The following is a 26,329-nucleotide window of genomic DNA, read 5'->3' on the forward strand; positions in this document are numbered from 1 at the left end:
TATATATTAAAAAATAAAACGTTAAAGGGGAAAAATTATTAGACTTATTCGGTTATTCCTATACGTGCTCAATTATTCCGTGGCCAAAATTTTCAACAGGCATATCAAATAAATGTCTAACAAAGTGGTGCCAAAAGAAAGACCAACTATCTAAACTAACCAATATATGCCAGGAAAAAGTTTTGTAATTAAATAAGAAAAGGTAAAACACCACTAGAGGACTAAAATAAACTAAACACATTCTAATTTATGATAAGGATTTCAATAGTGAACCACAACCAAAGGTAGGGTTGGCCATAAAAGGCATAATTATTTATTTTATATTTTAGATAATTCAAGTAAACAATGACCAACTTTTTTGGTAATATTTCTTTTCAAACTGGTTTTCTATGTAAAAATTTAATGGAATTGAAACAAATAATTTAACTTATTTGGGGAATTATACAAAGTACAAATGTTAAACCAAACTAACAGAAAAGAAATAAAAAATATCCATAATGAGGTTTTTTTTAACTAAATTTTAGTATTTGTGTGTACAATTCACGGGATCTATGCTATGAACAATATAAGACAAACCGTATTGTATAATCAACTTAAATAATCTAATACAAACTATACAGTACTCGTATATTTCAACAAAAAGAACTTATTATCACTAATTATGAACATAATCAAGTATAATTGTTGTATAGCTTACTTGAACCAACCAATATAATTACCTTTTACCAATCACCAAAATTTAAAATTTATTTTATGCTAATTAAAATATCAAACTCCAAATTTTTTTCAACATAGGTGAAAGGATTGCTCAACATAATATTAAGCATGTGATAAAATATGATGCATTATGATGATTAATTTGCATAATTATAAAGAAAGGGGTTTGCTAGAAGCAATTATATTTAACATTGACTTTCTAGTCTTTAAAGATTCTTCTAGTAAGAGTAAAAAAAAATGAAAAATCTACATAATTAATTAAGAATAAAATATTTATATACCAAATAACTTCTGATTCTGTCGTAAATTCTCAATTTCATGAAATCAACACCCTTGTCATTTTATCGTTGATATGATGATACCAAATAAAAATCCGGATAAAATTAGGTCACTAGGGAAGGGGGAGAGAATACATATATATAGGAATATAGGATCCTCTTAGAATGAGGCTTTCACAAAACTATATGAGAGTCAAAATTGGCTATGATTTTGCCCACAAGCTACCAAAAACGTGTGTATGATGCTATTGAAGGTGGGGGTGAAAAAAAAAAAGGAAGTGGGGGGTCCAAAATGGGAAACAAACAAAGATGGTAGACTTCAAAAAGAATATTATTAACAAGAGCACTCTCTCCTCAAAGTATTATGTCATTGCCAATACCCCAAATATCATTTTCATCATCAATAATAATTATACTATACATCATTATTATTATTATAATAACCATCATTATTATTATTATAATAACCATATACAAGTAATTAAATAATTCCAAATTGATGCCCACTATCCATAATCTAATCAATATTTATCACTACTAATTCTATATCATTACTCATCATATTAACTCTCTATTTCTCTCTCCTAAATCTTCCCTACTTTCATTTTATACACCCTAATCTTAACCCCAAAAAAAACATTAAAAAGAAAAATCCCATCTTTTTTAATCAAAGTCCACTCTCCTCCATATAGCCGCCCTAAAAGTAAACGCTTTCTTGTAACCTTTTTTCTTTTTTGGCAAATACAAAAAAAACTTAATCTTTTTAATTTTAAATTTAAAATATAAAAATAAAAAGAAATCCACATCAACATCAAATTATTTTATTTGATTTTATTTCCATATTATATTATAAAAATTTTATAATATGATTAAAATTCTCTGACCTTAGAGCAAAGAGTTGAAGATGGGTAAGCATACAAACATGGGAAGTGGAAGCCCACATGACTGGACCAAGCACCCATCTTCACGTCCTCTTCTTCTGGTTTTTCTGATGAATCACAGCTGAATTAAACCATACCAAAATAAACTGTCCCCTACTACCAACAATAACATTCATTAATCACACTTACAACAAACTTACATACATACATACTTACCAAAAATTTAATTTCATTCTTTAAGCCATGCTTGTTGAGTTTCTTCACCACCCTTCATTTTCACAAACCAGTACTTGTTCTTGTTACCATCTTATCTTCATCTTACTGTTATATTCCTTCACATTCTCCCATCAGCAGCAGCAGCAGCTTTGTCATCGAAACGATCAACAAACACTGCTTAGATTCTCTCATTCAGTATCCTCTTCTTTTGGTCCACTCAATTGGAGTTCTGCCTCTGATTGCTGCTCCTCCTGGGAAGGAATACGTTGCGATGATAAGGGCCGGGTTGTATGGCTGTCGTTACCTAGGAGAGGATTGACAGGCAATATATCGGTTTCGTTTGAGAGCCTTACAAGTCTTTCTTACCTTAATGTTTCTCATAATTCTCTTTCTGGGTTTCTTCCTAGAGGGATTTTTAGTTCCTTGAATAGACTTGAGACCATTGATGTTAGCTCGAATCGTTTTGATGGTAACTTGTCATCATCTTTTTTGCTGAATGGTAGTTTCCCTTCTGCCATTCGGGTTGTTGATATTTCAAGTAATCAATTTCATGGAAAGATTGAGCCTGCTTGGTTTTTTTCAGGATCGAATTTGACCAGTTTTAATGCCAGCAATAATGGCTTATCTGGTCAGATTCCTTCATCCATATGTACCACTTCTCCTATGATTATAACCCTTGATTTCTCCAACAACCATTTTGAAGGAGATATTCCTGTTGGACTAGGCAGATGTACCAGACTCCAAGTTTTCCGAGCCGGTTTTAATTCTCTGACCGGATTACTTCCTGATGACATTTACAGCTTGCAGTCGCTGATTGAATTGTCCGTGCCTGCAAATAGCATACGCGGAACCATTGGAGAAGGCATGCTTAACCTTACCAACCTCAAGGTCGTCGAGTTGTTCTCAAACCAATTTTCTGGAATGATCCCTCTGGATGTTGGGAAGCTCTCGAACTTGGAGGAATTGCACCTTCACATAAACAATTTCAGTGGTTCTATACCAGCATCCCTGATGAACTGTACAAAACTTGTAAAGCTTATTTTACGAGTTAATTCTCTGCAAGGTAACATTTCTACACTTGATTTTTCAAGCCTAGTCCAACTCCAAATACTTGACCTTGGTAACAATAGGTTCACGGGAAATTTGCCAGAGAGCTTATTCTCATGCAAATCACTAATGGCAGTCAGAGTAGCCACCAACCACTTAACAGGACCGATTTCACCTAATGTCGTGACTTTACCATCTTTAACTTTCCTTTCACTCTCTAACAATACCTTCACCAATGTGTCGAATGCAATCAAGATTTTCGGGGGTTGCAGGAGCCTCACCACCCTTATCCTGTCAAAAAACTTTTATAATGAAGTTATGCCTAGTGAAAAGAGCTTCATAGGGGCAGACGAATTCCAAAACCTGCAAGTTCTCGCTTTTGGAGGATGTGAACTGAAGGGGAAAATTCCAGAGTGGCTTGTACATATAAAGAGTCTGGAGGTTCTGGACTTCTCATTCAATAAAGTCACAGGAACAATTCCGGACTGGATTGGAACTCTGCCAAACTTTTTTTACTTGGATTTGTCAAATAATCTTCTAACAGGAGGATATCCAAAGCAACTCAACAGACTGCCAGCATTGTTATCAGAGAAGGTCGCTGAAAAATTGAATCGAAGTTACCTTGAGCTCCCAGTCTTTGTCGCCCCAAATAATGCAAGTACACAGCAATACAACCAGCTTGCAAACCTGCCTCCAGCAATATACCTCAAGAGCAACAAAATCAGTGGTAATATACCCGTTGAAATAAGTCAGCTACAGAATCTTCATGTACTGGATCTCAGTGATAACCAATTCACAGGCAGCATCCCACCAGAGTTTTCAAATCTCACAAACCTAGAACAGCTAGACCTCTCTCAGAATAATTTGACTGGAGAAATCCCAGCATCATTGCAAAGCCTGAATTTCTTATCAAAGTTCAATGTCTCCAACAACAACCTCAAGGGCTCAATACCAACAGGAGGTCAGTTTGACACTTTCACGGAATCTAGCTTTCTAGGGAATCAAGGGTTATGTGGTCGAGTCTTGCAGCATCATCCTTGTTCAGACCAATCAAGCCCAGGAACTGAACGTCAGTCTTTTCATGGCAAAGGCCTAAACAAGAAACTGTTGTTGGGGGTTGCGCTTGGTGTCTGCTTAGGATTTTCATGCATGTTCATGATTCTGGTATACTGGATAATGTCCAAAAGAAGGATCCTTCCAGGGGGTGACAATGATAAGTTTGAAACAGAAATGAATTCCGGTTACTCCAGCTCCCGAGAGGTTGGCAAAGATACCAGCCTAGTAATGGTCTTCCCAAGCTATACCACTGAGATCAAGGATCTGACAATACTGGACATACTGAAAGCCACTAACAATTTCAACCAGGAAAACATCATTGGCTGTGGAGGATTCGGTTTGGTTTATAAAGCAACCTTAAACAATGGAGCTAAGCTTGCTATCAAAAAGCTTTCAGGAGACATGTGTCTGATTGAACGAGAATTTAAAGCAGAGGTGGAAGCTCTATCAATGGCCCAACACGAAAATCTAGTTTCTCTGCTAGGATATTGTGTCCATGATGGTCTTCGGCTACTGATGTACTCCTATATGCAAAACGGAAGCCTTGACTACTGGTTGCATGAGAACCCAAATGGTCCATCCCAACTTGATTGGCCACTACGGTTGAAAATAGCTCTTGGAGCAGGTAAGGGGCTGGCTTACATGCACCAAATCTGTGAACCACACATTGTGCACCGTGATATAAAGTCTAGTAACATTCTCCTTGATGAGAATTTTGAAGCACATGTTGCTGACTTTGGATTATCCAGGCTCATTCTCCCTTATGCAACTCATGTTACAACCGAGCTCGTTGGAACCCTTGGGTACATTCCACCAGAGTACGGACAGGCTTGGGTAGCCACATTAAGAGGCGACATATACAGTTTTGGTGTTGTAATGCTTGAACTGCTCACGGGGAAGAGGCCTGTAGAGGTATCCAAATCAAAGGCATCAAGAGAAATAGTTGTATGGGTGCAACAATTGAAAAATGAAGGAAAACATGAAGAAATATATGATTCTGTACTGAGAGGCAAAGGATATGAGCAAGAGATGCTACAGGTGCTTGAAGTGGCCTGCAAGTGCGTTAACCAGAACCCTCAGGTAAGGCCAACTATCAACGAAGTTGTCGATCAGCTCAAGAATGTAAGGTCCTATCCACAGACACCCAGGTCTGAGCAAGATTGTCCAGTAGAAATGAGGTGACAGTTCTCAGTGCATTGCAGCGGACCATTTGGTTTTATATTACTTTAAAATGTTATGCAAGATTTTTGCTACGCTTGATAGGGAAGCATACTGGCTGATTGTGCCAGAAGCCAGAAATCTCTTTGTACAAACTACAAAGTCTGTTTCTTGTGAGTATAAATTGTATACACCCAGAAACTCTCAAACACATTGTTCAAATGCAGAGATGCACATTATGTAGAAAAATAAATCACAGAGTTTTGCAAGTATCCTCTAGAAAAGTTTTACATGTCATATATACATATAAATTTAATAATTCACAATATAAGCCTCTCCAAGACAATTTAAGCCACTTCACAATATATGCCACTCCAGGACAAGATATCTCTTCACAGTCAAATAAAATGCAAGTATTTCCATATCTAAGGCGAAGACAGTTTTAAGCAGATTATATGGAAGCATAACTAAATGCTTCATGTTTGAGTACAGTCGTCGTACAGATCTGCGGGACTAAAAAAGAGGATCTTAAAAAATCAATATGGCTTCCTACCTTTCACATCTTTCATATAAACAACTAATATACCTTCCCATCAAGTACTATAAAATTAGCACAAACAAAATAAAGAATCTATGAAGCTCTAATAGTTTCAACTATCGAGCTAAGAGACCATATTCATGCTTCCTAAATAGCGCATGTAAATGATGCAATAAGTTTCAGTAATTGAAAGCGGCAAAGCCAATAATCCATCTGACTTGGAAATCATCCCGAAAGAATCAAGCTGACCATGAATAGATTCAAAGTGAGGTCAGAGACAGAGACAAACAGGAAGCTATTTAGACTTTGACTCTCCAAACTTGAATTTGTAAGTTAGATATTTTAACCCAAAGTCAAAGATACTGGATACCGCTTACAAAAACTTACAACCATCAAGTGTCCTACCATCCAAGGCCCATCAAAGCGGATAACTAGAGCTTTGTTGAAAAGTCAAATTTCCAGTTGAGAAGAACTAAAAGAGTACTTGAAGTGTAAATTCAGGAAAAGGTGAGATACCATGGAACTTCAGATTAAGATTGAAAGAGATGCTACACCAAAAGTATAGAATTTCAGATATTTAGGAACAATCATTCAAGGTAACGACAAGACTGATAAAGGCATTGCTTGCAATGTCCATGTTGATTTGATTAAATGGAGCAGTGTCTTAGGAACTATGTAAGCTAAGAATATTCTATCAAAACTTAAAGGAAAATCATATTGTGTAAAAACCAGGTCAGCTATCCTCCAAATGTTAACCAACTAAGTGGCCTAAAGCCATTTGAATATGCTAGCGTAAATGAGGATGCTTAGTTGGGTGTGCAACCATACAAGAAGGCATAATATTAACAAATATAGAGATAAGGTGGGAGTAATGCACTTACAAAAAAATGTGGGAAGCAAAAACTATAATGGAAGTGAAGCATTTAAATGCCTTGGTTAGGAGACACAAGTATTAAGAGAATATTAAGCATAAAAAAACTTTGAATAAATTTTTTAAATCGTAAGGCAGAATACAGCTATTAAAAACTTGTCAAATCCTTATTAGAATTTGGTTGTTGGTTAGGATTCAAACATCACCATAAATAAATCACTTTCTAATCTCTTTTCCATCTTGTACTTAAGTCAGTCAAGTGTATGTTACTCAGTTACTCTACTAAGCATAGTTACCGTTCTCATTTGTATGATCGTATCTGATTTTTTATGTTCTTTGTCACATGATTTAAAGGTCTGGTTTCACAAAATATACCATGAGAAAAATAGTTTGCATATATTCTTTATCACATGATTTAAAGGTATGATTGCACACATTTTAACCTCTCAAACCCTTCATTTCTATTGTTCAAAAATATATATATATATATATATATATATATATATATATATATAAAATATTCTAAGGCCAATATAATCTGAAAGGCACCTAGTTCAATTGCAATTCTAAGTCACCTAGTAAGTACAAGTCCGATTACGCTTAAGCGCAGCCCTAAATTTGCAGAACAAATTGAACAAAATTAATTATACTCAAATCAAATTTACAGAATTTCAAAATCAAGCTGTAAAATTCCAAGGAAACAAAAAACACAGCAAAATATCACATCAAAAACTAGCAAATTCCATGAAATTCTATCAAATAGAATGCGCCGAAATTCAGAAGATTAAACTAACAGATGAATTGAAAATTTGAAGTAAAATTCTCGAAATTCAGCAGCAGAAAGAAAAATTAGAAATGATGAAGTGCAATCATAGATTGAATGCAGCCATAATTAAGCAGAAATAGTAGGAATTTGAATGCGTTTGAGAGAGAGAGACAACATACTGGCATTCAGAAGAAAGGGCGCGAGCATCGACTGCTTCAAGACATGAAAGAGAGTGTTGCAAACTTGCAATTATTTGGGCCTTGATCAAGAATTGGAAATGGATCACCAATTACCCAAATTGAGGGAGTCCCACACCTTGATACGATACGAGTAAACAAATTCGTTTATCAAATGGTGAAATCGTAAATAAATCAACAAAAATATCTAATTAGCAAGTCATTTACGACATTTCGTAATTATATAATTTACTATGGTTCTATTTTTAATAAAAAGTTGTTTATTATGTTCCTTCAAAAAAAAAAAGTTGTTTATTATGGGAATAAATCTGTATGTATTCTATTCTATTAAAAAAAGAAAAAAAAAACTCGTATTTCTCCTTCTATACCATTCCCTCCGTCCTTTAGTACTTTAACTATTCGTCTCACCTTTCATTTAAGGTCGTTCTTTAAAAAATGCTTTTTTATTTTTAACATTACTAAAATAAAAAAATAAAACTTTAAACCACAAAAATTGATTTTATCAGCACTTCACAACTTTCATCTAAAAATCTTTTAAACAAAGTCAATAGTGCAAGTGTCGCCATGTTATTGGTTAAAAAAAGAAAAATATTGTTAAATTTCGAAACAATATGAAATGGGCCTGGGCAACCCGAACAAGGAGGAGTAGAGTTTGGCCCACAAACAAGGCTTTGGAGCTTCCATACTAAAACCAACTAGCCTTCTGACCCGTTCGATGCACGGGTTGTTACTTAGGTTATTTTTCTTGAAAAGTGTCGGTATTGTTGTGGACGGAATTAGGTTAGGTATATATATATATAGATATTGTAGGGCATGAAATGACATACTGGTTTAAGTTATATTTAAGTTTAGGAGATGAAAAGACTATTTTATTGTTAATGTAATGTAATGAACACTAATTAGTTTAACTTTAATTAATTATGTTGAATATGAAACACTTAATTTTCTTACTTAAAATTGTAAGTTTTAGAATACATAAAGATTAAAGACTCAAACAATATTTATATATTTTGTTTTTATATTAAAATGGGAATTTAAAAAGAAAAGATTAAGAAAGGTGACATGTGGCATATGGGTGATTATGGTGACTGTGGCTAAGTATAGATTGTGGTTTGTGTTTTTAAATACTAAGTATAGAAGTATAGATAGATATAGATATAGATTGGCAATAGTAGGAGGTACTCCCCTACCTTATAAAGTGAAACCTTCTCTCCTCTTTCTTCAATGTGGGACACTCATAAGTGGGCTACAATAGGATTCAACAAATATTTTTTTAAAAAAACCCTAAAACTAACCTGCCTCCCCACCACCACCATTGACACCCCCTCCCCCACCTCACCCACATAGCCCGCTTGCCCCAACCACATCCCCTCTCCATCTCAACCACTGAAATCGGCCCCTTTCCCTTTCCCAGCCCTAAATCGACTGCTATTCATTTTTCTAAGAAACACATGACCCCCTTCCCTAAAAACAATCACGAAATCGTCCACTCAACCTTAAAAAAATAGCCAATATTGACCATTAGTGGGCAATTCAATGGTTGTTTTTGAGAAAGGGCAACCGTTTTCGGTGGGTTAGGTGGCGAGCGATTAGATGGGGAAAGGGAGGGGGGAGCGGGTTTTGTTGGCTGGGTTGGGGAGGGGGTGTGCCAAAGACGAGGTAGGCGACAGTGGTCCCCCAAGTTAGGTGGGGAATGAGTGTTGGTGGTGGTAGTGGGATGATTGGGTTAGTTTTAGTTTTTTTTCTAATTATTATTTTTTTTATAATTTTTTTATTTTGTTTAACCAATAACATAGCGACACGTTACACTATGGACCTCACATATGATGAGAATTGATTCCGAGATCTCTTGGATTTAGGAGGAAAGCTCTAAGCACTTGAGCTATCCCCTTACTCTTACATAGAAATTGTTAAGTGATGGTAAAATTAATTGTTTAATAAAATATTTTTTGCTGTTAATGTAATTTTTTATTGATTTATATATATTTCTCGTGTTAAAAAATATTTTCTTGCTTTTTTATGGTGTTAAAAATTAAAATTTCCATATAGTTATGATTAAAAAAAAAAAAAAAATTTTTATTCATGCTAAAATGGTAATTCGACCCACAGAATGAATAACCCGAATGATTGGATCAACCCGAACCCTGAAAAATGAGACCCAAAACCCTCCTAAAGCCCTCTTCGTCTCCATAACCCTTTTTCTTTCTTCCCAATCTTCTCTGTCTTTCTCTCTCTTCCCTAAACCCTCTTCTTCTACCCATGTTTTTGATCTCTGATTCATAGAGAGGAGAGAGAGAAGTTTTTCATTGATAATTTGTTGATTCAACAATAATTTTGAATAAATCAGAAATAATATAGTGAAGATTTGATTTATTATTATAGAAATGGCAGGAGTTCCTCCAACAAGTCCAGCAATGGCGGCCAATCCTACTGAACTTCCTAAGACTGAAGAAGTTGTTGATTATGGCAATCTCCCTTGTCCTTTGCCTTATGAAGAAATTCATCGTGAATCTTTGAGTTTGTATTCTCAACTCACCCCTTTCAATGCGCCCAAGTTTTGATTTTTAATTTCATTTTTAGGTTAATTTTATTGGGTAATTATGTTTTTCAATTTCTGATGATGTATTATTTCTGGGTTTTTCTGGGTGTTTTAGAATACATTTAACTAATGAAGTGTATTGTATTATGAATGTTAAAGTCGGGAACTTGAATCTTGTTTTGACATTGTTGTTCAATTTTAGTAGAAGTGTGGGTGTTTGTTTGATTTCATTGTGTGTTGTGCTCATTGGAACTTGATACTTGTTTTTCTGCTGAATTTGGTGTTTACTTGATGATAATCTTCTAATTTTGAATGCGGGTTGAATCTTATTGCTGATCTCCCGAAATAGCGAATCGAGTTAACGATGATTGATTGAGACAGTGTAGCTGTGTAGTTGCTTAATGTTCAATGTAATTAGAGATTCAGTGTTGTAATTGGAACTGATATGTGGTGAAGGAGCTGGTTGACTAACAATCATAAATTTGTGTTCTTTGGTTGTTGACAGTGTCTCTGAAGCCAGAAGTCTTTGAAGGGATGCGCTTTGACTTTACTAAAGCCCTTAGCCCAAAATTTTTCCTTAGTCACTGGTACTTCAAGCTAGTTTTCTGTTATGTTTACTTTTGTCGACGTCCCTCTCCTAGTGATGATAAGTTTCTTAGGTTGTTACAACTCTGATGGTCTAATGCCTTGTTTGTGACTTTTTTTGCAGTGTGACTATGGGGCCGATAGAAGTTCCCTCTCAAAACCCAGAGCCTATTAAAATCCCGACGGCCAACTACGAGTTTGGTGCTAACTTTCTAGACCCAAAGGTATGCTAAAATCGATCATAAAGGTTTAAGAGGATGGAATTATGGAAAATATGATTTAGCACCGATGTCTTCTTTCATTCCTTGCAATAACTTGTGTAATTGATGTTTTCTTACAGTTGATGCTTATTGGAAGGGTTTCACATGACGGTAGACTAAATGCAAGGCTTAAGTGTGATTTGACAGATAATTTAACTTTGAAGGGAAATGCTATGGTAATTTTCCATATTATGATATTCTAGTATATGGTTCCCATAAACCTTCATATGGACAGCTGATAAGTTTTTGAGATTGATGATTAAGGTTTGGTAATCTTTTTCCAGCTGTCAAGCGAGCCTCACCAGTCTCAAGGGATGGGTACTTTTGATTACAAGGTAAGGCCTATGTACTTTCCAAATTTATTTTACTACATAGTAATAAATATATCAACCTAGCCTCTATATGAGAAAGGGAAAAAGGTTTGCCCTACAAAATATCCATCTGGATCTCCTTTGGGAAAGCAATTTGATACTATGAAGTCTATTTGTGCATGCTATTTTTCAGACGGATTGTCTGTCTGGGTATTTACAACCAGTAAATAACGTTTATATTAGGAATGCTCTTATTTTGCATTGATTTCAGTGTGATTGGAAACAAAAATGTCTTGATAAATATGAAATTTTCTGTTAGCCTCAGTACCTAGTGTTCTGAGTTGCATATTGTTTTAGTCTCTCCATGACTATTCCACACATTTTATAATAAAATGCTTGTGCAAAAAACCAGCTTTTTTAGGCTAGTATCTTTTGTTAACACTGTATTTGTGCTTGATTGCATTTCCATGAATCCCTCATATTGATCCATGATTTTCTTTTTCCTCCCACGTTACAGATAATAGATCATTTGTCTTCTGTGGCAGTCACTTCCTTTATTTGAATCATATTCTGTCCTATATTCATGTGAAATTGAAGCTAAATGTGTAGGATATTGATCCTTTTTTCCTTTTGTTTTTGAAATCTTTTTGCTAACTTTGAGCTAAGCAATTTGAGGAAGTTTCTATCATTTATGTCATGAGTGATGCTCATTTCTTTAGTTTCTGGACACAATTATCAATGGCAGGGAAATGATTACAGGGCTCAGCTTCAACTAGGCAGTGGTACACTTATTGGGGCAAATTACATACAGGTAAAAAGGTCAAAGCTGTAATAAATTTTAACATATTTGCAATATTTTTTGTCCTCTGTACTGAATTGATATCATGTTTCAAAATCGGATTCATTTGTTGTATCATAGTGTTTGTTTGAGTCGTGCATTTACCTTTACTTTGCTTAACGTTTTTTCTCTTTTTAAATTATTTATATGGGCGAAGTGGTATTTTGGTAATTTCTTATATTTTCTTCTCCTTTGTCTGGTGGGATGCAGAGTGTGACCCCAAATATCTCTCTAGGTGGTGAAATTTTCTGGACTGGTCAGCATAGAAAATCTGGTGTTGGTTATGCTGCTCGATACAATAATGACAAGACGGTAATTTGACTTTGACTTTCATGAATTTTACATGTTCAGTTTTGTACCAGTCCTTGTTAAATTAGTATCTTGGCCTGTTAAACTTTTGGGTCTATGTTATGATATTATGTTTTGGTACTCCACCTTGCCTTCATACCTCTCCAGTTATGTTCAAATCCAAATAATCTCATAACTTAAGGTGGGATTTTAGGAAGTATGTTATTCTCATATTCAGGAGTCTGCGTATGACGAATTCTCAGTAAGAGTATGAATGTCCATATACTTGTATCGTCTAAGAGGTCCAAGTTTATGTAATGTGCTGTTTCGTTTGATTTTTTATTTTTAGATTGGCAAGCGTGTTTACTAATATAGAGCTAGGACTTCCAAGGTTGAAGGGCTATAAAAACTCACCGAAAAGTTTACTTCTTCACTGATATGTTCCTCCCACCCTTCCCCTCAAAATTGTTGCTTACAATCTTACAACTTAAGGAGTTTCCAAATATAATATTAACATTATTAAGCGTAGCTGCGTAGATTGTCCAAACCCAGAGATGAGCGTAAAATTTTGCATCAGATACTACACTTTTTTTTTTTTAGAAAAATGGCTTATGACAAATCATGTTACCAGAAGGTTGCATTTCCCCTTTAGTTATCATGACATATACTCCAATCCTCAATACTTGGATATCGCTGTAGCCGTGTTACACATGACACTTCATTTTGGACCAAATATCATGAATTTTCTATTTTTGATTATCGTTTTAGGTGTAAATATAGTCAAGTTTGAGCTGTTTGACACTTGCATTTTACCCATATCTGATGGGTACTCCAAGTAGTAGGTTAACATAGGTAACAAACATGTAGTTGTGGGCTCTCATTAATACCTAGTAATAATTATTGATTGGAAGAAGGTACACTAAATAGTAGGATAGCCCTCGGTTTGTGGGGGGGGGGGGGTTTGGGAAAAATTGTGGGGCAGTGTCAGGTTTTCCATCTATAAATGGACCTTTTGTTGGTGCACACACTTTAATACAACAGGCTGTAAAAAATTGGATGTAAAATTTGCCTGATCAGCCTGCAATATAAGAAGAGAGTTTGCTTGTTTATGTTCTCAGTGGGCCTTTTCTGTTCCTATCTTTATTCCTGTCAATTTGCAGACACAGTGTACCTATCACCTTCATTAAGAATTGACTGTACATGATGTATTAGAGCTAAGGTTTTTTTGGTACCATTCAGGTTGCTACTGGACAAGTGGCTAGCACAGGAATGGTTGCGCTTAGTTATGTCCAGAGGGTATCCGAAAAGGTAAGAAATTTGGTCCAACTGTTGTATCATCTTTAAAGATACTGATAACAAGTTCTTGAAGCCTGACGCCAATCACGCCATTTGTATGATACAGCTTTCTTTCGCAACTGAATTTGCATACAACCATATGTCAAAGGATGTTACAGCTACAGTAGGTTATGATGCAGTGCTACGCCAGGTAATATTTTAATCTCAGTGTCTTGATCTAGTCCTTCTCCAATAAGCATTATCTGAACAAAAATGCGTTAAATACGTTATCATCAACACATATAGTTCTCGTTACTTTCCTGTCATTTGACTTTGTCATTCTAATTACAGATTGTTTTGTTTTATTAATGAAATTAGTGGGAATCTGTATAAACATTTATAGTTAACTATCATCAAACTTCTGTCATACGGAGTAGAAGCTAGAGCCTTGTGGCTTTAATTGTTGTCACTGTTCTTTTGGTGTGTCTTGTTCTTGTGACCACTAATTGAATGGCATTTCATTATAGAAGAGCGTATTGATGAAGCAGCTGATCACAGTTACGATCAGAGTAGGAATGAATCACCATCAACATCTTCATGCATGCCATAGTTTAATTTAATACAAAATGATTCTCGTTTATAGATATCGGAAATAATACGTATTCATGATTCTTATTATCGCCCCTAATGCCCTTATTAAATGAAGTATTGAAGGATTTTTTGTTGATACATATTAGTATAAATCTATATAGAAGATTGCCATCAGGTTAAGGCTAAGGAGAAAAGGTTAGAGATGTGTGTTAGGAGATACCGGCAGACTTTAGTACAAAAGTAGAAGGTAAAAACAAATGACACACAGATAATAATAAGCATCAAGAATTCAAGCAGCAGTCGAGCAATCAAGCTGACTGTGTATGTTATAGAGGATTTTGACTCATTTTATCTTTGACTAAAAGTCTGATGTGTAAACACTTATATAGTTTTATAGATTAATGACAAAATTAATGGGAAGCTTCTTTAAACAAAAAAATTCTGAGTGAGAAAGTTCAAGACAAGTGTACAACTTTGCTATAACTAAATTTTATGGATGTAAGCTAAAATAAAATGTGTTTGCATTGCCTCTTTATTTAGTGTGTTTTAGAATGATTTTATAGAAAAGATTTCAAATTAGCTATTTAGTACCATTAGTGTATAATAGCCAAAATCACTCAACTGACTGACCTGTAAATTACAGTGGCAAAACTCTTTGATCACACTGTAAAATGCTTTTGTATGTTCGAACCCTCTCACCTCACTGTCCTAGGTTTGATCCTTGTTAAAGACATTGGAGATTATGATAATAATAATTACAAGGAAGGTAATTTATCTTGTTAATCCGTGTTAATTCTGAACTGGAAGGTATAACTTACTACATATTATGATATATTTCTGCTGCAGGCACGTGTTAGAGGGAAGATAGACTCAAACGGTTGTGTTACTGGTTTTCTTGAAGAGAGACTCAATCTGGGTCTAACCTTTTTACTTTCTGCAGAGGTGAGATCTCAAATTTAAATGCCAGATCATCACATGTTAGGTCTGCATCCTTGCTAAATCTGTTTTTGGTTGAAACCTCCCATTTGATGTCAACTTCAGAATGGTTTGGATAACTTAGTGTCATTGTTATCTGTGTGGTCTTGAATTACAAGGAAATACTGCTGCTGCTTTGAACTTTTTACCTCTCCATCGGAATTAATTATTTTCCCACCCCCTCATGATTAAGGGTTCACCAAAACTTCACTATTCATAATAATTTCCTCCCCAATTTGAATAGTATTTGCAGTATGTTTGGAAGTATAACCGTAATCTGTTATACTCCAGGAAATGTGTGATTTTTTCTGGAATTTAAAACAGTTTATAATACATCTGTTCCTAATTGTTTGGTCACTTGTACCTTATTCCTATTTTGGCATTTTTTTCTTCCTATCTTACCCACTTGCAACACTCTCTTATATTTTGACACAACTACTTTCAGCATTTTGTTTTCGACTTTTTCTTACATAAACACTACTTACAATACTCTGTTGCCTACTTATTACTTACAGTACCCACACACTCTTCTATTCTCCTAACTATGTGTATCTACACCAAAGATGAGAAAAAAGAAACGGTGTTAGCATTTGACTACATATTTGTATGAAGCACTAGATTTTTTGTGATCGGGTGCTTTCTATTGAAGTGCATTTGGATTTACAACTCCCTTTCATATACTTTAGTCGCACTAGAATTCATGAGATGCATTTTTTAGCTTGACCCTCTTGCAAGGTTTTTGACTGTGACCTACTTTCTTGCAGCTCGATCACAAGAAGAAAGATTACAAATTTGGTTTTGGTTTTACTGTTGGGGAGTAAAACATGGAGGTCCAATTCCAACTTTCAAAGTTTACTACTAGGAGCAATATCCGGTTTTGGAGGATGGATTTTTTTGTTCTGTTTTCTTGGTCGAAATCAGTTCTGTACTCTTATATTCAAAGATACTGATTCATAGGGCATTATATTCGTCTCATTTTACACCTTTTTGGGGCCGAGAATACTGTTTCATAAGTACTCTTCTAGTTTTTTCGAGTAGAGTTGTCTTAGAATTCCATATAGTAAAAGATTCTCTCTCCCATGGCCTCCATCATCATTGCAAACATCGAAGTTCCAGTGATGTTGGCTAATAAACCACTTGCGGAGTCGGGACTGGTTTTTTCATCAACCTGTACAATTTCATAATTTATTCTTTCTTTCCCTTCTAAGGAAATGCAGATGCATTTATTATGAACATTGTGTTCATCCCTTACCCCAAATTTCTTCCACCAAAACCTGGTTGGTACCAATTTTCAATAGCGTGTGTAAAATTTCAATGAATCAAATTAAGGTAATAGTTTAACAAGGGAGTATTTTTTTGATACACAAACTTGAATAGCTTTTAAATCATAAATTCATAGTCGACAACTTGGCACAGAAACTTGAATAACTTATAAATCAGAGTTGGACTAGAGGATCGGTACATTCCCCCTTTTAACAGTTTAACGCAATTTGGTACCGTGTATAAGGTATGGGTTTGGAATTGTCAATCTCATAGTTCGTTTGATTCAAGGTTTTATTTATTTATTTATTTATTTTTTAAGATGTGGATTTGACAAACGGTTATAACCCTACCTTATACCAAAGATGAATCAAATACTACCACGGCTAACAGGAATGCAAGTCATCTAATGTCATCCAAAAGCCAAGCTTGGTTGGACTGGTTTTCAAGGACAAAAGAGGGATTGGCCTGCCGGAGCGTATGAACAGTATATATCTAGCTAGAGATTGGCCTGCTGGAGCGTATGATTCACGTCAACTAATGACTGCCCCCCACTCGCTGATCTGTAGTTGTGTCTTTCGGATTTCTTGCATTTATTCCTAGAATAGGAGCTGTTATACAACATTGGTACATAAAAAGACAAGTTCTTTAACAGAAAATTAGTGGTCAAAGTTTAATTTATATGCCCAGTTATTACTCTAAACCTAAAGAGTAGACAATTTGCACTTTATGACCAAGTACAGAATGAAGATATGATACAACCTTGTGTTAACCACCCTACTGAAACAAATGGGACTACAATGTACAAAAGACGATTGGATGATTGTAACAAGATTTGCTGAAGATGAGAACTGTTGGCTGATTATTGTGGCAAATTGCCAGTGGATTGTGTTTGTTCTTGTAGTCAGCCTGACAAGGTCCAAGGTGTCGTGTAACTTGAGTAAGTACACTAAAGAAGATAAACATAATATTGGAAACAAACGAGGTGCACCTTTCATTCAAAAAATGCATTCAAAGAATAGGACTAGATTTATAATCAAATTGCATGTAATTACAAACTTGTTTCCAGAAGACAGAATTTCTAACCTGAAGGCTACTGTGGGTATTGATCTACAAAATTACGAGTCATCATGCCAAAATAATAAGAAGGTCGAAAAAATGAAAGGGGGGGACACAAGATTTTCAACCATACTATGAACAAATATTTGCTGGCAAAGTTTGGAAGCTCCCATTTCAAGTCTAATGTACAAATGAGCAACATTCTGCTGCTAAGAACTCCCATGAGATCTGAATGATGAAACAGACTGAGCAGATACAGAAGCAGTTGGGCTATTCAGATCGCGTTCTCCATTGATTTCTCGTGGCTTCCCACTCAGTAGTTCAATTGCATCTTGACAGATGTCATTAAACCAATTGTCTTCAGGTAGTACACTGAACACAATAGTCGAGACAATTAGAAATAAATCAATGATACTAAATCGGTATGTCTTAACAAATCAATAAAATTGCACTTGGGACTCAGAGGTAGATGCATAAGCTAATGGTTTAAAAAGTAAACTTCTGAAAATCTGCCTCTTTCTTTTAGCACGAGGGGCAGGAGACACAGATAGGCAAAGTACTGAAAACACCAAAACATAGTCATCAAAAACAGAACTTACCTGTATGGATCTCTACCAGTTGCTTGAAAGGCTGCTATAGCTTTGGATATTATCTCATTGATAACACGAACTAAATTACGAGACAAGTAACGACCTTGGGAAGCAAAGCAGATGACAAATTTCATATCCAAGTAGAGCTGCGATGTTCAAAGGGAAAAGATATGTCACATTTATCTTGTGAAAACAAAGGGGATGAAAGTTACAGAAGGCATCAGACAACTAAAATTAAAAACTTCACAGGGAAAATAAAGACAAGTGAGAAGCAACTCTCCTTGTCCAAGAACAAACATCATATTTAAAATCACAATTCTAGCAAGATCTTTCATAAGGCAGCAAAAGGCACCAAGCCTACTGTGGTAATGTTTCAGGATACAAAAATTCGATTCAAAACATTAGACAACGAGAGTACAAGTTCTGAAAGGGAAGAAAGCTTCCAAATTCAACTCCTGTACCTGTTGAAGAGCAAGAGGGCCTAAAGGCTTAGGACCATCCTCAATATCATCCCAGAAGCTCTGGTCTTGAGAAAACCATAGGATGACAGTCTCAGTTAGTTTCATCATCAGCAATGTAGCAAATCTTTCTTTGCCCGCAAACATTTCTGCCGCAATACTAGCCATAGTATTGAGTTTGAAGAAAAGTTCCTATAAAACATTAAATCAGAGTAAGTAAATTAATATAGTTCTTTTCTAAAATCTTCCACAGAAAAGCTAATTGAATGCAAACAACTTCGCCAAATCACTCTTTAAAATTCCTTTTGGCTAATGGCCCCAAAGCAATAAAAATAGCAAGCGATATCACAATCATTCCAAACCATTCGTACAACTCAACAGATTAAAACCTAGATTACTGTAATAGATTAGAAGCTATAGGGCGACATTAATTGACAACTTACACGAGCAAATGCAGAAAAAGATAACGAGGGGGTATATACATCATGAATGAAATGAATGAATTTGTAGAATTGTAGCACCAAAACATGCAGACAATTGAATCAAGTCACGTTCTCTACTTTCGTTATCACAATTGACCACATCAGCTTATTGGCAATCTTATTCCACAAACACACAATTATCACTATTATAATAAGAGGAAACCTAAGAGAATGCGTGGGAGAGGTTTTGTTAACAAAACTAATACTTCCTCCGTTAACTATTATTAGCAACAAAGGGGGTGTTTGCGGACTCCTAGGCAAAATTTGTTTGTGAGAGTAAAATGGAGAGAGAAAAAGTTGGGTGCATGTGATGAGGAGAGAGATAGAGAGAAATGATTACCTAAAAAGGAAAAAAAAACATTTGTTGCACATAATAGTTAGCATTCATTTATAGTATATGTTGCAAATAACCGTTAACGGAGGTAGTACAAAATATGAATAAAAGAAACTTTAAGCATTTCATGACATGTAGCAACCAAAGTGCTTATGACGTGACCACTAAGATACATGTCAAGAACCTAAGAACAGTACCCAATCATTAACAGAACGAATGGAGAAATAAGACAATAAAGTGGCACATTGAATTGGCGTTGTGTCTGTAACATCAGATATATGAAACATATACAGGAGCCACAGGACAGCTGCAATAGAAAAAAAAAAAAAAAAAAAATACCCGGAATATTGGCGACGGAAACCATTCTATATCTTCTGCACTTCCATCCATACTTAAGTACATATCAGCAGTAAGATTGCTGTCACCCTCTTCTGTAAAGATAAGATCCAGAGCATGGAACTGACAGAAACTATTTTTTAGCCTATCAACTAAACTTACAAGTCTTCTCTTCCATTCCCTGAGCTCAGGATGGCGATTTTGCTTATCATAATCAGATTGAGTATTTTGAGAAAATTTCATGGCAGCACGAGGAAGTAGCTCATCAGCTAATAGTGATGCATTTGCGAGTAATGCAATTTGCTGGGCTTCATTCTCAGCCATTCTAACAATTTTACTTCCAGATCCTTCAAAATTTGCTTCTTCTTCTAGGGAGTTTGGCAATGCTTTTATGAGCATATTTACATACGAGTTAAATACCTGATAAACACCCTCTAATGTTTTACTTCCCAACTGCATGCTCTGAAGTGGTCCCACATCCTCAAAGAAGTCCTGAAAGGTGTAGCATTCAGAGTTGTCAGAAGCTAAATTATTTGTTGTAAACAGCAGAATCATCTTAGATAGCTGACAAGAGAAGGATTCAGCAAGATTACAACAACCCGATACAGACCCAGTCCATGGTAACAGTAAAAACCAATACAAACTTTAAAGAAGATGTTCAGAAGACACATTGGTTAAACTATTAAAAGACAAGAACCAAAATACACAAAAGATGAAGACCACAATTATCCAAATGTCAGCAGTAGTGGCATCTTTTAATTTCTAGTTTTCAGGACATAGAGATTCAGGTAAATCAAATTCTTTCATAATCAATGTTAGTACAAAGCTTTAGGAAAGGATTGGGAACTAAGTATTGCCTCTATCTATAATTTTTTTTGGATTACCCCATTAGGATCAGATTCCAATTTACAAGTCATTCTAGATACAATTTTGACATATAGCCCCCGAGAGGCCGAGAGTTCACGTCAACACAAAGGTTTGACACCTCAATCTTAATTCATTGCTACTACAATCTGAATCACACGCATACATATAATCCAGTTAACAAAAGACTTTTTTTCTTTGCTAGAGAAATAATTTAGATGGCTCTCTGGATGGTAGATAACACAAACTATGTAGTCAAATTCCAAGCATCCATTCTTAATAGCTAATTCAGTTCAATTCAATTCATTATATCTTGTCCATTCAAACAACCACCAAACAACATGGAAAACAGGATAGAAGACCCCATAGTCATCCAAAAAAAAGTTAGTACTGTAATGGAAACACAGATGGAGAGTGGTATGGTAAGCATATACCAAAGACAAAGCCCCAAAACGTGGAAAGGGTAAATACTAGAAGTCTGGCACAGTAGTTCTTTGTGTAATAATTCCTCCATTTCTTATTAGTGGACACTTCATTTAGACACACAATTTAAAGAGCTGTGTCAAAAGATGCTAAAATACAGTAATACCCCTTACACACCAAACTATACACCAATCTAAAGTTATTTAAGGGAAAAATAGAAATAATACATTAAGAAACTTACCAAAAAGAGAAACATGTCACCTAAAAGAAACTTCCTAAAAAGGAATGCGTATCAACAAAAAAAAAAACGAAGCAAGTAAAAATCATGTTTTTCCTGATCGAATCATCAACATTATCCTTTTTCTTTCTATTTTTAATAATATAAGTTAAATCTAGACAACAATTACTGCCTCCAATCTTCCTCAAAGGAAAACTGACAAATTGTTGTAATTTAAAATAATATTTCCCCTATTCCTACTAACTGGAATATTTACTAATCTACATACATTTCCGTGTTTCCACATTTCCTTATTCTTACAGAGAGTTACACCAAACGACTCCCTAATAAAATGTTGTCACTCTCAAACATGAACACTGAAGTTAAGATATGATCCTAATGTGATTTGCAAGATCACTCCCTAAAGTTCCTTCAATCATATATTGATGTATGAAAAACCAAGGGGTTATAAATTCCACATGAGAGGCTCCAACAACACAGCCGGCCATTGCTGAGGTAGTGAAATAGAAGAACTATAATATTGATTAGACTAATTTCATTTATAATTCAAGAACCAGAAATCACTCACCTGGACCATCGAGATAAACCGATGAGCACTACTTGTAAGCTTGTAATGGTACCCTGCCATGTTAGCTGTGCTCAAAGGCCTTCCAGACTGACGTGCAGCGGTTGGTGGATATGTCAAAATCCAATCGTCAGCAGCAGCTAAGGCAGCAGTACTCTCCTCTATCCTTTTAAAATTAGCATCCACTGCTTGTTCAACACTAGGCCTGAAGAGTTTCACTAGTGTTGGACAAAGTGAAAGACCACGGCCTTCCAATAGTGAACAATGGCCTAAAGCTATCTGAACACACTCAGCAGCTGCTCTTAGACCTCCTGCAGCAGCTGATGAAGCTAATGCATGCCTTTTCACAAGGTGAGCAAATGCTTCTATTTGCTGGGTAGCCCATGTTACCAACTCAGAAGTGTAGGCAGGTTCGCTACCAAAGATGGTCAAAGAATCATTGGCTGCCTGAGCAATGGCAGAAAAGACCAGCTGGGAAAGAGCAGCTGTGTAGGCTCCTCCATACGAGCTACTTGATGGACGTATACTTTGCATGTTATACTGGTATCGTTGTAAATGTGCACTGAGAAGTAATGTGTGAGCACGAGGGCCATCACCAAGTTTTTTAAGAGCTGATACAGAAACACGTAGCTCAGTACCACGAGTTGTAGGTTGGCAAGCAGCTTCAACTAGCTGATCAGCAAATTTCTGCCTACGTTCTTTAATAGCATATTCAAGGGAAGTGATCACGTCTGGGCTGAGTGTTTTTGTTTCCTTGGCTTCAGAGGCAACACGCTCTCCTTCATTGAGGGCCGTCAAAGCTTCATTGACTCTTCTTTCAGCTAATAACACATCAAGGTGATCAGGGAATTCAACCAGCCATTTTTCCAGGTCCGAAGGTTCCCTTTCTTCACTGTTACTGATACCATTCATTACATGTCCTTCAGAACTAGTTACTGCTGATGATTCCATGTGGACACCTTCAGCTAGCCCATGTATAAGAGTTGCTTGAGTGGTTAGAAGGTTTCTGATGGAAAGAAGCTCCCCTTCTAGATCTGAAATTTCTTTTGATGTGCTGCATTATAAACCCTGACCGTTAAATTTACCAGGACAAACTGGAGAATTAAATTTTCAGAACTTCTCTCATCAGATATTTATACAAGCCACAGGGGTTAAAGCTGTGTAAGTATGCATGTCATGCTAAAAAATAATGCCAGAAGATTTTTCAGGAAGCTCTCCATCCAAAAAAAAAAGCAATATATAGAAAGAAAACATTGAAAAGAGATTAAAAAAAAAAAAAAAACTTCTGGCATAATGACATTCCTTGAACTAAATAAAATCTTATTTAAAAAAACCTCAGGACAATCACAATTTGTCCAACAGGCAACAGCCAACAACCAACAATTTTTTGTCATGATAGGAATTAGAACATACGGAAACCAGTTTCCTGTACCAAATAACTATCTAATGAAGAAAGAGGGTGATACAGAAAACTTAAGACCACCAAAATGAAAACACATCAGCACTCATGCATGATGTGTGTGGGTGTGTGTTGGGGGGGGGGGGGGGGGGAGGAAGGTTATACAAGCACAGAACCATACACGCACTATTAAATTCGGGTTACTAAAATTCAACTGTAAAATTGAAAATATTCTAGCAGTTGTACTAATGGAAAGTCAACTGTAAATTGGTAATTAGACAACTGATTATTAAAATCACATCGGTCAAATAAGTGAAATGAGACAAGCTAACAAACAATGCCAGAGAGTGGTGTAAAATAAAAGTTAAAGCAGACAGCAGTTCAATATTCAGTAGATGGAATCTTCACCGAATAAAAGCTGTATAGTTTGCATAGACGCTTCTTCGCATTTCCTCTGCAGATGCCTTTTTTAGATCCATCAGATATGAGCATAAGTGCTTTATTTCCTGAATTAAAAGCACAGAATAAGGTCGTCAAACCATGATGATATTAGATTGTAGTGACTAGAAAAGCAACATGCTAACACAAACTTCAAATCTAACGACTACCAACAGTGTAGTCTAAGTGTCTAAACAATCTACCTTTCATATAACTTCTCCAATGACCTATGATTATGGAACTTATATGATACTTGGTAAGTGCTACCAATCAAAAGCCAATTTTAGAAAATATTTCTTCATGATGGGAATTACTTCTAGCTAAAGGAAACCCAGCAAAGAGATTCTTAAAAACATAGTCTAGCTCCATCTCGAGAAGTCCATAAAAGGGATAGTTTGACTCGTTCTTAATGGGGTTCAAAAACAATTTTTCTTTCATATTTCTCACTTAACAGGACACACTTTCCTTTGAATAAGCCCCAATAATATTTTGCAACCTTACCTTATTTAAATCTCTCTCCCCTCTCTCTCTCTCTTGCTGTCAGTACCTTCTCCAGCTTCCCATCGAAGACAGCACATGTTCCTCACACATTAACTTGTTACTCCTGCCATCCCCAGCTTATCAATGACCAAACCCAGCTGTTGAAGTTGTCTAACTTTAGTGATCAAAGGCCCAATAATTAACTCATTCTTTATGGGGGTTCAAGAACATTTTTTTTTTTTTTTTTTTTTATCATATTTCTCACTTAACTTGATGAGGAATTGCATCCTACAAGAATGAAACTAATGATAAATTTGGGTGAAATAACATGCCACCTAGTAAGGTTTTACCAAGAAACTACAGTACACCCACAAATTTTGGGTGAAAAAACATACAAAATCCTTAGTAAACAGCCTACTGTTTCATGGAATCGAAATGATTGTTTGTATCAATTCCCAAAGTAGACAATTAGCACCTTCATATATATCCTATAATGAACTACACATCCCATCAGTTTACTTCCATCCCCAAATGTCTTTCTGCATACAGCAAAAAGACCATAACCATACATGCCGAAATAAGAAAGGAATCAACATCTTGCTGTCTGTTAAAATTCCAAAAATAGAACTACCTTGGGTTCTTGTACAATCCTTTAAATTCATCATGATTGTCCCTCAAAATTAGATACCTCCCTTTCCCTTAAGAGGAATCGTCACCCTTGCTGTGTATTAAATTTCCAATAATAGAACTACCTTAGTTTCTTGTACAACCCTTTAGAATCATCTCATCATGATTGTCCCTCAAATTTAGACACACACTCCCCTTCCCTTCAAATAATCTCAGCATTTCAGCAATAACCTTACTAAAATCGACAATTCGGCAGTCCTCCTATATTAAGCCTATCCATCAATCATCATTCTATCATTTATTCATCCTTCATCATCAACTAGAATTATTTGAAAAATAAATAAAATTCCCCTCTTTCTTCTAAATTCATATAATCAACAATAAATAAAAACAAGAAAAGCACAATTTCATACAAACTCCAAAATTCAATTTTAATTTCAACAGCAATGAACACAAATTAAGAATAAAAAAACAAAGAACTGAAACACAAATTAAGCTCAGAAATCAAATTACCTTCTCATTAAGAGAGCATTTGGACTGAACATACGACTGAGGATCAAACCTATCATTCCGAAACGCGTTTAAACTCTCTTCAAGTTTAGGCAAATTCTCTTTCGCCGGAGCACCAGAGTGACCCCGAGACCTCGGAACCTTAACCGCCGCCATTGAAATTGAAGCTTCCTTCAGATCGGATCCCCCAAATGAAGCAGAATTCGTCGGAAATTAGGGTTTTGAGTAGATGATGATGATGATCGGATTGAACAAGAGAGAGAAAGTAGTAGAAATGGAGGAAAGAGGAGAGAGAAAGTAGCAGAGAAATGGAGGAGAGAAGAGAAGAGAGAGAATCGGCGGCGAATTTCTCTCTCTAAAAAGGAGGTGGTGGAGTTGGTTGGTTTGGTGGAGAAAGACAGGTCAGTCAGGCAGGATGAGTATGATTTCATTCATTTATTCATCAATTATTTCAGACATTCTTTTCTTTTTTATCTGATTTTTTTTATTAAATCTATTTATTGTTTTTGTTTTGAATTAAGAAATACTGAGTATAAAATGTGTAACTAGTTATGGACGTTTTTTTTGAAATTATTTTTGTGTCGAATTGTTTTGTACTTATGGTTTATTAATTACTAGTTTAGTCCCGTACATTGCACGATTTAATTAGATATATGAACTTTATTGAGACGCTCGTAATAGTTAAGTTAAGGTATGGGAATCTGAAGAATAAGAAAAGTCCTCCCAAAATGTGTTTGATGAGGATCGAACTCGAGGCTCCTACATGGAATTTAAAGGAATAAAGAAAACTACTCCCCTCTTCTTCTTCAATCTCCGACATACAAGAATTCTTGTAGGAGGTAAATTGACGACCATTAATGCATGTAAGGGGATAATGGG

The 26,329-nt window shown here is 35.6% G+C and overlaps 2 protein-coding genes and 1 pseudogene across 2 annotated transcripts; 2 read left to right on the forward strand and 1 right to left on the reverse strand.

The window, feature by feature from the left end:
* The first annotated feature begins 1,809 nt into the window (after positions 1-1,809).
* On the forward strand, positions 1,810-5,614 carry LOC145616369 (tyrosine-sulfated glycopeptide receptor 1 pseudogene; annotated as a pseudogene).
* Positions 5,615-9,991: 4,377 nt separating this feature from the next.
* On the forward strand, positions 9,992-16,550 carry LOC145616370 (mitochondrial import receptor subunit TOM40-1-like). The gene is made up of 11 exons (XM_081671080.1): positions 9,992-10,242; positions 10,770-10,851; positions 10,974-11,073; positions 11,190-11,285; positions 11,394-11,444; positions 12,166-12,231; positions 12,469-12,570; positions 13,786-13,854; positions 13,949-14,032; positions 15,259-15,354; positions 16,152-16,550. The coding sequence occupies exons 1-11, from the start codon at positions 10,110-10,112 to the stop codon at positions 16,206-16,208; spliced, it is 936 nt and encodes a 311-aa protein (XP_081527206.1). The 5' UTR covers positions 9,992-10,109; the 3' UTR covers positions 16,209-16,550.
* Positions 16,551-17,657: 1,107 nt separating this feature from the next.
* On the reverse strand, positions 17,658-25,856 carry LOC145618008 (exocyst complex component EXO84B-like). Its single transcript, XM_081672783.1, has 7 exons — positions 25,454-25,856; positions 23,804-23,901; positions 22,000-23,050; positions 19,910-20,398; positions 18,758-18,946; positions 18,306-18,442; positions 17,658-18,078 (listed from the first exon to the last, which is right to left on the reverse strand). The coding sequence occupies exons 1-7, from the start codon at positions 25,604-25,606 to the stop codon at positions 17,916-17,918; spliced, it is 2,280 nt and encodes a 759-aa protein (XP_081528909.1). The 5' UTR covers positions 25,607-25,856; the 3' UTR covers positions 17,658-17,915.
* Between the last annotated feature and the right edge of the window lie 473 nt (positions 25,857-26,329).

The sequence above is a fragment of the Chenopodium album genome, chromosome 26 (genome assembly GCF_948465745.1).
Source record: "Chenopodium album chromosome 26, dcCheAlbu1.1, whole genome shotgun sequence".
NCBI classification, from domain to species: Eukaryota; Viridiplantae; Streptophyta; class Magnoliopsida; order Caryophyllales; family Amaranthaceae; genus Chenopodium; species Chenopodium album.

Coding starts and splice junctions, on each gene's coding strand:
- LOC145616370 (XM_081671080.1), top strand. CDS start 10,110: ATGGCAGGAGTTCCTCCAACAAGTCCAGCAATGGCGGCCAATCCTACT. Junction 10,243..10,769: donor AATTCATCGTGAATCTTTGA/GTTTGTATTCTC, acceptor GGTTGTTGACAG/TGTCTCTGAAGCCAGAAGTC. Junction 11,286..11,393: donor CTTTGAAGGGAAATGCTATG/GTAATTTTCCAT, acceptor ATCTTTTTCCAG/CTGTCAAGCGAGCCTCACCA.
- LOC145618008 (XM_081672783.1), bottom strand. CDS start 25,606: ATGGCGGCGGTTAAGGTTCCGAGGTCTCGGGGTCACTCTGGTGCTCCG. Junction 23,902..25,453: donor AATGCTCTCTTAATGAGAAG/GTAATTTGATTT, acceptor CTTTTAATTCAG/GAAATAAAGCACTTATGCTC. Junction 23,051..23,803: donor AACTATACAGCTTTTATTCG/GTGAAGATTCCA, acceptor TTTATAATGCAG/CACATCAAAAGAAATTTCAG.